The sequence below is a fragment of the Eufriesea mexicana genome, unplaced genomic scaffold (genome assembly GCF_001483705.2).
Source record: "Eufriesea mexicana isolate 0111107269 unplaced genomic scaffold, ASM148370v2 scaffold265, whole genome shotgun sequence".
NCBI lineage: Eukaryota > Metazoa > Arthropoda > Insecta > Hymenoptera > Apidae > Eufriesea > Eufriesea mexicana.
This window is the reverse complement of record NW_016908444.1, coordinates 931,528-944,471: the sequence shown is the minus strand read 5'-3', so window position 1 is coordinate 944,471 and position 12,944 is coordinate 931,528. Positions and strand designations below refer to the sequence as shown.

At 47.5% G+C, this 12,944-nt stretch overlaps 1 protein-coding gene across 3 annotated transcripts in view; it reads left to right on the top strand.

The window, feature by feature from the left end:
- Tpst (tyrosylprotein sulfotransferase) overlaps positions 1 to 12,944 on the top strand; it is a 179,608-nt gene that overhangs the window by 157,230 nt on the left and 9,434 nt on the right. For all 3 annotated transcript variants that reach the window (XM_017911613.1, XM_017911614.1, XM_017911615.1), the window contains one exon: positions 11,768 to 12,087. In XM_017911613.1, coding sequence (XP_017767102.1) covers positions 11,944 to 12,087 — 144 coding nt within the window. In that variant the 5' untranslated portion in view covers positions 11,768 to 11,943. The remainder of the gene's footprint in view (positions 1 to 11,767; positions 12,088 to 12,944) is intronic.

Here is a 12,944-nt window from a genome sequence, read left to right as displayed (position 1 = left end):
GAGCAAGGTTCAGAAAGTCGCGGAGCGTTCGGCAATGGAGTTGAAAACTGAAAGGCGACAAAGTTTCTCGGCTAAGTCGAACTTCGAAACTGATATAAATGGCCGGTCGGTCACTTGGGTTAAGCGGTTTGCAATTTACTCGCGAAAAGTTCTTCCGCTTTGCGGTAACAAACCGAATCGATTAGACCCTCGCGCAGGATGCAATATCGTAGAATGAAATCGTTGTCATCGGGATGGAAATGGTTGTCTCCCTCCGCTGAATTTCCATTTCGCAGGGACAAGCTCGTTCCGTCTATCATGGCTGAGTTTTGAAATTCCATTTCGTACGCTTGTACAAATTTTTGCCAGGAGTAATAGTATCGATCACGTCGAACGATATGGAGCACCAACGATTGATCGTTTAACTTACACTTTGAAGTAGTCGGTATATCTTCGAGAAAATGGCCATTGGTCTCTCGTCGTGGCGTTTTCATAGTAGACAGTGATATTAATTAATTATTAATTTATTGGAAAGATCAAACGAAACAGCATCTGCGAATATCAATATATATCTTTGATATATCTTGTTAACCCTTTGCACTCGAGAGGTGAACTTCAGTCACCGTTTCATAAAATTTTGAAGATCGATGTTAATTAATATATCAAATTCAGTGTAATGTAACAGTGTGCGAGGTATCGAAATCAAATAATTCTACAATTCTTTATTTACTGCTCAAAGAAGTATCGTCAGTTTTTTAGCAGAGAATCTTTGAACTTCTACTCTTCTCTAACCAAAAAATCGTCGAGTGCAAAGGGTTAATAAATAGTCCGCTCGAGTACGATGGGACACTCGATGACGATGGGTGCTCTTCCAAGTTGAATATCACTCGTTGAGGTACACGAAAGGTTGCGCTGCAACGTTTCACCTGTGTCTTCGATTTTCCACTAGCACTGAAGTGTCCAACATTGATCCACGCTACCAACTGTCCCTTGGCCAAGTACCTTGCATGGCAGATCCACTCGTGCGTTCGCTAGTGGTCACTTTCTCCAAAATAATTCCCGCGGATGCTTGACTCGCTGTAGATGCCTCTGGGAGAGCACTTACAGCGCCAACTTTCACGAACAATGTCCATTTTGGATCGATAGTGGCAAATAATCTGTCATCCCAGCCAAGAGGGCTGTCTTTCGACCTGAAGTACACGCGAGATGTGTATCCGTCCACTGTGATGCAATAACGGGGACTTGGAAATTTGGTCGCTGAAGCGATACGACCGGAGGGAGAGTGGAGAAAAAGGATGAAAAATTTCTGTCGTAAAAAACTGATACAAGGGTAGCTAAACAGGAATTCCGGGTGGAAAAAACAGCATAGTTCGCGAGGAGAAAGCAGTTACAGTGGTAGATAAGCGGACAGCAGAAAGGAATGTTGCAGCAATGAGAAAAGGAAAAGAAAGGGCACCGAAAGAGAAAATGCAGCGATAAAAATGGTAGCTAAAGACTAACAAAAGCGGGATACAAAAATGAAGAATATGTAATAGAAGCAAAGGGAATTTCAGCAAAAAAGCGTAGAAAAGAAAAATGTAATAAAAAGAGGGCTCGAAGGCAGCAAATATTGGAAATTAATGATGAGTAATGTTTCAAAGAGGAGAGAAAATAATGTTAGCTCTCAAGAAAAAGCAATTTGCATGGAAAGAGAATACGACGACGACGAAGACCGTCGAATTGAGATATTCAGAAATAAAAACGATATTTAAGTTTCCAAAAATTTTCGGAATTATAACTATAAAAGTCGCGATAATACACGATGGAACTTGTTATAGTCGTCGAATAATACGCGTTGCATATTTCCGCGTTGAAGAACTCGATTTATAAAAATTCAAATTTTCACAGCCGTTAAATTTTTCCATATTGGACAATGCAAACAGCTTGATTAAAAAAAAAGCTATTTCCATTTTACACGCTCGGGTGAATTTTTATGTCGAACATTTCCGCGTAAGCTTTTTAATTACACGTTTTTACGCCGCGTTATCGCTGTGAAGAGTGTTTCTCTGAGAGGTATTTACCGTTCGGTGAAATTGGAAAAAAGTGGATCGTTTACACCCCACCATGTTGCAAAGCAAATATGTAGTCCGACTTGTTTCGACGTTGCACGGTTTGCCGACGAAATTTTAATCGGACCATACGTTTCCGCAAGTAATTTCGAACGGAGTTACGATCGACCACGTATCGCGTCGTCCTTTCTTGATCGAAATGGGACAGGAAAGAGAATGAAATGAGGAAGAAAACGCGGAAAGGGTAGAAGGACGAGTGTTTTGCAACAAAAATAGCGCATTCGCAAAATATCACCGACGCTGTATAAGCAACCCGGTGTTCCGTTATTTATCCAGCGAATATTTCAGAACTGTCTCGCGTTTAATTTACGGCCTCGCATGGATCAAAACTGTCTGGCGTGTTTTGAAAAAAAATGCAAATGCCGCAAAACAGAAGGGCGAACGAGCATGCGAGGGAAATATAAACGCGCCATAAAGTTGCACGCGGACCGCGCGCGAAAAAGGGCGGATGACACTTCTCATCGCGCCACCCCTCCTATTACACTCGTCGCCAGAAACAGGTCTATCCTGGCGCGGAATCAGATTCGCAATTTTGTTTAACTTTCGATTAGACAGCGGAGATTCCCCGTTGACGTTCCCGAGACAAAAGAGCCCCGCGAGCTCGCCGTTTCGGCTATTTGTTTCAATTAGCGATCCGAGATACTCGCGTGATTTGCTACTCCGCGACACTATTTACCGGTCATCGTTGAATTATGGTCGCGCGACAAGGCCGCGCGTATCCCGTATTCGATCTGTGTAGGCTCGTTCTCGCGATACGATTACGGTTTCGAAACGAATCCGTCGGTTATCGCGATCCTCGCTGATCCCGTTGCTGGAAAAAGGGAAAAGAGATCACGTTTCACGAGCGGTTTCGAAAATTCGATCGCGTGGAACAAATAATCGCACGCCATTTTATCTCGCGGAAGAACAGATCAGCGGGATTTCGCGCTCGAATATACGCCATTAACGACAACAGGGAGGCTACTAATTGAAAATATATTCGCGATGTTTACGCGAGTTCGTGCTTCGCCATATTGGTTCCCATCGTCGCCCACGGTTCGGCTTCCCTTATGCTTCCCACGAGGGTCGCTCGCCGATTACCATTTCGCGCGTACGTTTCAATTAACGCCGTGGACTTGGCCTGCGATTCGCCGCAGCGCGAGGCCATAACCCCGGTCGTTGCTATGTCGTAAAAGTCTCGCGAACGGACCCGTAAATTTCACCGATATATCTCTGTTTTCTCGCCCCTTTTTCGCCCCTTTTTCGCGGATGCGGTCCAACTCCAGTTCGTTTGATGCTTTTGTTCGACGAAGCGGAGATACGAGTGTAGGTAGTATAAAGTAATCTTCGCAGAAATTGGTCGCGTTTAGAATCCGCACCGTGCATACTACCGACGATATCGAGCATCACTGTTTGAACAATTAACTTCCACATCATAGACCCAATGCTGATGAGTTACCAGGGGCAATGCAGAAATTAATTAGTATAAGGTTCATTTTCATCAGGTTCGTACTTTGATTCCTGGAAGTAACATTTCCTTTGGGCAAGGCAGAAAAGTATCCTTTTTCTATCAAAGGGAAGAAAAATAAACTCGTACGATTATACCTCAAAGTATTATTTAATCGCCGCGGGTAACTCCCGCACGCGAGATACCCCCGTGTAACGTGTGCTTTATAATAATTACTCGAAACGCGTGTTTCGAGCAATTTGTAATTATTTAAACAAATAAATTACACGATAATCCACCTGTAATAAAACGTCGACTGCACTGGCGATATTGGACCGCGTACGTCAATCGTCGAGTTTAGTCACCGCTCAGTGCCAGGGATGTTATCGACCATAATCGGCATTCGCGTCGAAAAGGTTAATATCCCTCGTTATCCATCATCATCCCGGGTAATCGTTTCACGAACGGATCAACGTGATCGCGCATAGGATCGAGTAAAAAATGCTAATTAAACGGTATCGATGTGCTACACCGAAACGGCATTTCCGGATTATCCATCCTCCGCGACGTCCATTTGCCGTAATCATTACAAACGCGATCTCGCGCGGAGCAACGGAAACGCCGCGAGTGCGGGGTACGAAGGGTTGGGCGGCGCGTTATCCGCGTCCCCGTTCCCAGGGTGCAGTTTTTCCCGGTGTATGCGTATCAAAGACGAGGTATTGGCGGATCGACGGAATAGGGTGAATCCGTCGCCAGATGAACGGCGAGGGATGCATATTGCAACGGTAACATACGCGCATCGGCCTCGTTTCTACCTGAAAGCACACCACTGTTTGCACGGCCGCTGCATTATACGTATGAGCGCACGCGGACTTGGCCGATTAATTGGATTGCTACTAACACGCGGTGCATCAACGAGTCGTGCACAGAGAGAACCAGCGCCGCTTCTCCATCCCTCTGTACGTTTTCCCTGTACTTCTTGCCCCGACGTCGAATTTCAACTTCCTCGCTCGATCGTCTACGTATATACACACGTGCACCTGCATTTACGTATCCGTGTATCAGCCCTGCTCGCGGACCCCGCTCCAGAACTTCAATTTCTGCATCCGCAGAATCGAGGGTGCCCTCCACCCTTTCTGGCCGCGTTCCGTTTTGATCACCACCCTCGCCAGCGACTCTATCGGTTTACTCTAGCAACAATTTAATTGCCTATCTTACTCCAGTCCCCGTGTTCACCGCGTTCGTTAACTTCCGTGTCGAAGCCTACTACCCCCAGCCCCCACGCAGACCACCTCGTTTCGCAACGCACAAAGGCGCGGTATTCAGCGAATCGTTCGCCCAATGTTTTCCTGTTATTTTCCAGTAGAAATTCCTTTCCATTTTCCACGTTTGCTCTATTCCACCCCTTTTTTCCCCCTCCATTTTCACGAAAATCTCGCCGCGTCCCGTTCCTCGACGTTCGATTTTTACGCCGATCGTTTCGACCCCTTCGCTAGACTCCGCCGCGATTCCCAATTCCACGGACCCTGGACTTCGATTACCAGCCCGAGGCGTTCCCCTTTGTCTCTGTATTTCGATTTCTACTAGTATTACGTTTCACCACCTGTCTTCCGGATGCGACCCTCTTCTCCGACTCGCGAATCTCGCCAGTCGTGCATTTCGGATTCCATCTCTCTGTTCCCGTTCACCCGCTTCCGCAATTCTCCGAGTCGATGCCGGAATCTGAATTCCGGGGAACGGGAAGGAAACATATTAACGTGGACGATGTAATTAGCGTGGCTTTTCCGGTGGCCTCGGTGCCTCGCGGGTCTACGATCAATTTGTTTCGTCGAGGGGAAAATATCCCGGCCGCGACGTCGACGCGCTGCTTCGTTCGTTGCATAGGTGGTTATACACATTAATGATTCATCTGGGTTCGTATTTTTCGTACGTTCATTCGATATATTTAAGTCGACGGATTTATTAAATCAACGATTATTGCGAAATCACGGACTGTAATGTCACCGTACCGGTATCGCTCTCTGTTCGATTCCGATAACGTTTTCCTCTCGCGCAAACTGCAACGTTAATGCATAATGAAAATGTAACGAACGGGAAATCGATGGGGTTGTCGTAAGAACGATATATAGTCAGAGGAAAGGGAACATCGTCGTAACGCTTTGCTCGATAATTCAATGGTATTGGCCCGAGTAAAATGCGATTAAACTGTTACATTATTTAAGGGCGAAGCGGCACACGGGGAAAATCAGAGTATTACGATCGAGAGAGCAATTAAGGTGACAAAGAATTAACCGATGAAGGTAATTATGGAATCTCCTTGGCTAGAAACGCGGCGACCACGAACCGTGTTTCCTTCGAATTTATTCCACGAATGTTACCCTCCTCTCGCGACCACTTTGTTTCGTAAGGAAAGGCGTGGAATAGTGGGAGGGCAGAGCAATTTCAGGTAAAATCCGTGTCACGCGACATGCTTAACGTCAAGTCGATTGCATTGTCGTTCGAAATGCTTGCGATGGCAACGTCATCGGATCTTGCGATACGCCACGAGCATTCTAACGCAATTAATTAAAGGCGCGATGCGACACCGATAAAACAAACTCGTAATCATTCGTGAGCTAACACTTTAATAAAGCGGCCTACTCGAGGTCTGTAATCAGTATTAATCGAGGTACCAGCGTGTGACTTGGAACGAACGCGTGCAACGCGGCATTAATACGTGGAGCACGGTTCACCGGTGACACGAATGGCCCCGTGTCTACACCCTTATTTCCGTTTCCTCGCGAGTCCTTAACAATCTGCTAATCGACGCGAATTTCAGCAATTTTCGCTATCTGCCTCACCTACGGATCGAGGAGAAGTATCCTCGAGAGATCATCGCGCGATCTCGTACCCGATTTCCGACGAGGATCGATCAACTCGGCGCCGCGCGGAAGGGTAAAGAGGGTACGACCGGTTAAATGTAAAAACGTGAACGCATATCGTTTTAAAGGTTTCGAATAAGGAAATCGATGGGTATAATTTCCTTGGAAACGAGACCGACGACCCGATGGAATCGATTCGTTCTCGTTAGCAGCGGTTAAACGACCGTGGATTGGAATATCGGCTTAAAGTTCGCCAGTGCCAAACTTCTTTCATTAAACTTGCGAGAATTCGCGTCCGCCCGTTCAGCAGTCGGTCGTCTAAAAGGAAGTCTTCCCAATGACACAAAGCGACACGGAACTTCGAATATTCGCTCGTACCGCGGCAAATTTAAATAGCGAGCTAAACGAGCCGTATCATTACCGGTCGGTGCACGATGCCAGCCTCGCCTCCTGGTAACATTACAAATTGTAACGCGGTCAAAGGACGCCAGGCGCCGATGGAATCCAATTACGAAGCTGCTAACGGGATTATACCGAGAGGAAATAACGCCACGCTCGTGTACCGGTGTAACTCGCACGGTAAACGTTTGTCATGGAAAAGTGGGGCCCGAGTAGTCGGAACGGTACCTACGAGTGTTATCCCCTTTAGCCGTCGCAGCAGCTTCCACTCTTTCATCCGGAGACAAGCGTGTAGTTTCTTTCGCTCCCAAAGCGTTGTACCACCCCCCGAATCGAAGCTTTAGCAAGGGTGTAAAGTTCAGTTGGCCGTGAGCCCGACTAGAGTAGACTACCAGAGGATACCAACTGAACGTACTCACCCTCCTTGGGAACCCTACCGTCTTTTACCACTTAGTTCCTCGAACAGCGACTTTCCGGGGTTCTTTTCTCCAAAGCAGGACATAGCACACGTTCCAGTAATTATATTTCACGCTCCGTGCCGTGGGCCACTCGATCCTGTTCTTTCTCCATTACGCGGCTTATTCTATCGGAATATCGGATCAACGATCGCGTTATCCAAGTTCTTTCATTAAACTTGAGGAGATTCGTGGATCCCTCGGGGAACAACGTGTCGGAGGAATCGATAAGGTTGTCGGTGTCGAGACAAAGAACTCTTTGTGGCGTGCATAACTTTCGACCCTCCGACGCTATCTTCGGTCAGGCCTCGATTTCTCACGAAATCGCATGCAACCCCCAACTTCTCCCGCTCATCCGCGGCACGCGAATTTTTCCACCAGTCCGACACGCGTTCCCCAGACTGCCAGTACTTTTTACAGTTGCTTCTCTCTCACGTGTGTCACGGATCCATGCTCGCAACTGTAACCGGCGCTAGCGTGATCGCCTTGACGCGATATTGTTCGGAAAATTTCTGCCCATTCCGATACGGTGAATCGGAAACGGGGAGCGACTCGCAAAGGGAGTAGGGGCGAGAGTTCGAAACGCGACCATCGGGAAATATTTCAGTTTGCGGGTAAAAAAATTTTCCTCTCGAATTCTGCTCCGCGGAAACGTGTAATCTCGTAGAAACGTGATGCGATTAAAGGAGCGGGCAAACGAAATTCTGATCGCGCGTACTTCCACTAATCACGCGGCTCGCGCTTGTATTTTTCCCGGCGTCGCGTGAACTCGCATCGTGCTGCTCGTGATAACCGTAATTCCCGCGAAAATATCGGCCACTGCGCAAACCCGAAATTACTGGCTGTCGGTGCTTCCGTGATCCGTATCGATGACCCAAAATTGCGAGAAACCGCTGTTTATTATTTCGCAGAATGTGTTTCCACAGGGAACTACATCGAAGACATCGTTACGATGTGGTTTTTGGCTTTCTCCGAACATTAACCGTACTCTCTGGAAGCTGCTTGCAGACCACCACATGCGGGTCAACTACTATGTATATCTGGGCCCGATCGTCCCGATAAAGCGTAAACTATTTCGAGAACGGCAGGGATGAGTCGTCTAGAGGGTGAAAGGATATTTTCCTCGTCGAAACGCTCGGCAAAACGATACCGTAGGATAAAACGGGGTGCAGCGTTATCGAGCCAGCCTAGAAAATTACGATTAACAGCGTGCCGTTGATATAGACGTAAATGCTGGAGGAAGAGTACAAAGCGTGCTTTAATTAACAATAGCATAGCTGGTCCACCGGAGGACAATCGAAGCTCACACAGTGGACCCTGTCGAGTGTGCAAAAGCGTGCAGTCATAAAGGCAACGGCCAATAGGGGCGTGTAACACAGAGAGGGATGCAGTTGTCGTTCAACGCCGGGGCGAAAAGCAACAATATGTCTAGGTGCCAACAGCCAAGCGCTATCGTAAACATCGATCTGCCAGCGTCCGGTGGTGGCTCGCGTTATCAATTTTGCACCGACGACTCGCTGTCGTAGACAAATGTCGAATTTAAGAAAGGCACGGGAAAGGGGGCTGCCGCTAACAGGGGGAATTAAGTCCAGCGGACGGAAGGTACAACGTGTAAGAACGTTCCATAGACGAGGCAAGGGAGAAATAGAGGGTGCCAAGGATTCGATCAGGCTGAAGCTGTGCAGGCTGAAAATTGGCAGGCCTGATAACGATCGATTACCGAGTTCCGGATGCGTACTTCATCGATAATGGAGCAAATATGAAGGTTCAGAAGCGCGAATATATCGGGGAACGAGGCCGAAATTGATTTGCATTCCTCGTATTGAACAAGGACGATATGTCGATAGCGGTATTATCCGGAAGAAGAAGCTGAGGTTAAACGGGAGGTGGTTGGAAAAGCGCGAGGCGAAGACGAGGATCGATGATAGTCGGCCTCATTTTCTGCCGCTGTTATTTCGTCCGAATTCAGCGGAGGGAACCGCACGCGAATGACTCTCGCGTTGCAATAAAACCGTTGCCCTCCATGGATATTAAAAGCGGCATAAATACAAAAGTAAGAAACGGGGGCCAGCCTGAATTGCGTTTCCGCGAGCGACAGGAAGGGAAAAAATGCGAGTGGTCGCCGGAACGGACGTAACAGCATAACGGAACGAGCCCTTAGGCGACCAGGGCTTAAACTTTCAGCGTGCTCTCGCTAATTGAACACTCTACCGTTACGGAATCGCAATCAAAGAAACGCTTAAATTAAAACCAGCGGGGGCAAAAGTTGCGACACTTTTTACGCCAATCATTGATAAAACGTAAACATTCCGATCGAATAACGACGTCCAATGAACGCGCTTATTGTTCGTGGTCGAGGATTTCACGTTCAGAGACTGTGGACTGTTATTTCCATACGAATAGCTTCGATAATTTATTCCTTTCCTTCCTTCCCTTCTTTCGCGAGAATATTAAACGACGAAACTTCGGAGCAGGAAGGAAAAGAAATCTTCATACGCCGGAGGTGAAATCGAATCGTAACAAGTGTTCCCTGTCTTCCGAAGTTTATTTCCCCCTCGCGTCGATTCAATTCGACGGCACAATAGAGCGTTGCAACGAAAGGTGTCCAATTCGGAAAACAATCGTGTTGGTACAAGGAAACGAAGTGATGCTTTATTTCGGGGGTGAGCGTGGGAAGCAGGGAGATTGAAGGTAGTATGGCGGAGCGTTAGATTGGAGCGTAGCACGGAGCAAGCAATATGTGGCGATTGTCCTCATCTTTCATCGCGCGAGGAAAGGTGAGCTTCTAGGGTGAGAGAGGTCAAAGACGAGGCGCGAAATGGAAAGCTCTCCTTGAAAGCTGTCGCCGGAAAATAGATACAGGTCGCTCATATACGACCCAGTTCCTCTTCCGTTCTCATCCCCCTCTCCTTTTTGATCCTTCTCTCCTTTTCTCCGTCTTACGTTTCCCTTTTTTCACCTTACCGAGGTCGACGGCTACGTTTCACGAATCACCGGTTGACCATCCGTCCCGATATGGATCTTTTAAGCTCCTCTTTGCCCTCCCGTTTTTCTTCCCTTTGAATGTCGCTGCTCGAACCGCGCGGAGCTGCGCCGCGAGGTGAAGCGGACCGACCAGCCTCCGAAGAATTCTCCGTCACTACCCTGCCGTGGTTCGTTCAAATTTCGTTACTTATACATTAGCCGAGCTTATATCAAATAAACGCGAGCAACTAACTTGCTAACGAAATTTGCAAGCTTATCTTCCGCAAGTATTGGAAACTCTTTAAGCACACAATACGACGTTATTAACAAGTTGCTAGCCGATGAGCGCCGCCGCTGCCGCGAAATTCTCCTTCGAAAATTCTATTTTCCCATGGCCCCGTTTTCTTTTTTCCAACCCTCCCTCCTTCGATCGATTCATCGGATTATTACGATGCGCCGCTCCGGACTCGCCAAACAAGGTGGCCTGTCTCCTGCTTTTTCTTTTTTTCGGTGTCTCGGATAACAGCACAACGCGCGCGCGGCTGTTCGATAATCCACCAGATTTATCGCGCTAATGCATCGATGATTCTTACGCGAAAGCAACCCCGGGTTTCCCCACCGTTCATAAATTACTCGGGGCAAAGCCGCGAAACGGAAGAGGAGAGCTGGTAAATCAAAAGCGCGCTCAAGGAACCGTTCAAAGGTGGTTCAGTCTCGGCCGATGGCAACGAGCCATCGAAACGAAAATTACGATGGCTCGTGCGAGTATGCTGCTACACGAAGATAAATATTAGTAGGTGGATCGCGGGTATAATTTCTTCCAACAGATTATTCCACTTTTCCCGCTGCGTCGAGGTATTCGGAGAAACTTGGGTGGTAACGGAGTCAAAGGGCCGGGATTAAATAAGATCTTAATCGAGATGCGTTCGTCGTATTTGCTTGGTTTTATAGCGGTCTTTACTATCTCGTATGTGCTTCTCGATAAGCCAGTAGTAATGCATCGAACGCGACGGGACTGTTCTATGAGAAATCGTTTATCGGATTGTAAATGTTGAATCCGACAGGCAGAATCCGCAGGAACCGCGGTGATTTAGGTGATCGATTTAATGGTAAATCTTGCAGAAGCAGCTTTGCCGGGAAATAAAAGCGACAGTGGAACAAGAATCTCGCGATTTATTCAGTTATTTATTCCGATGCCAGTAAACCAAATATCCGATATCTTTCACCACGGAATATGTGCGCGACGCTTTATCGCCATTATACTCTCATAATCTTCATCGTTGCGCCATACCTTCATCCCCTCGAACAAGGCCGAAGAATATCATTTCCGAATCTCTCAGGAGACTTAGCTCGCGTGTCAAACGCAAACTGTCTAATAACTCCTGTGTATGCACAGAAACTAAATTGATGTAACTTTCGATTAACTTTCCCATTTCACGGTTATTATAAATATGCATGTCAGCGTGCATAACAAGCGTGTTAGCCGAAAGTGGCGCGACAACATCGCCGCACGTATCGCGTTAAACACCGCTTTCGCTACCGTTACCTAATCAAATTTTCTCCCTCGTTGAACAGGTGCAATGAGCTAATGGCGTAACCGGGAACACGAGGCCCCGAAACCTTGGCCTCGAGTAGCCCGCCGTGACCACCGCATCGGCCGTGACGCCTGCACCGGTGTTCACTCACGTGTCGCCCAAAACACGTCCCAGTACGTGCACGGGGGTAACGTGATCGTCGTTCTCACCGGCGACATGTCGTTCTTGCTCAGCCGAGGCGGCCGTAAGGGGCCCATCATCTGCTTCGTCGGACTTCTTCTGATCTTCGCCCTCTACCAGCTAGGCATCATCTGCGGCTCGATGAAGTACGTGCCCACGGCCATGATGGTCGCCAAAGAGGTGAGTTCACCGATTCCCGTAAACGGATATAAAACCGGTGTCCGCCGACCCATTATTCGAATCGAATTATTCAAGGGGAAATCGGCCGGACGAATAGCGTCGGAACTTTTCTGAAATTGCCGCGCCATGCCGGGCTGCTATTATCGCATTGACGATTTACGGGCGTGCCTCGACTACGGAACCAGTAATTACGAATTAGTTTTATCCCAGTTTTCGCGAAATTGTCGTGCAAACAGTCGGTACGTGCCGCAATCGGAGCCAGAACAATCGTCGGTGCCCGAACGCCTAAACAAACGAGTTCCGCCAACTTTCCTCGCGTATGTGCCTCCGCGCCGCACGAAATGGCGAAATTACATGTTTCATCGAACGGCAAGGGGTCGAGCTGACCGTATATCGCAAAAAATTCGCACGGAATTTTGCGAGGCAAATGAAGAGATCTGTGCACGAAAGGGATGCACGAAGGGGGATGAAATTTAACGACGTTCGAATATTTCGCTGCTGGATGCTCGTTGATGGAAGCTGTTTATTCGCAAACACAAAGAAATTATATTATTAAATAATGAGCAACCTGGTTGCGAAATGAAAATAGTTTTTCAATTTAAAGGTCTGATTAAAAGTCCCTACGCGCAGTGCGATGTTTCAGATTCGCGTGGAATTAATTTAACTTCCAATCTGGACGATAATAAAAATTCTAGCCTGTTTAATCACCGTTATTTCCATAATAACGGAACATGCAATGACCTTTGAATGACCCGGGGTATCGATGACACGACCTTAATGAACCCTTTTAAATCGAGATAAATACGGTTTTAATATCGTAATTACTAGCCCAATCAAAAATAACTGATTTCCAATTG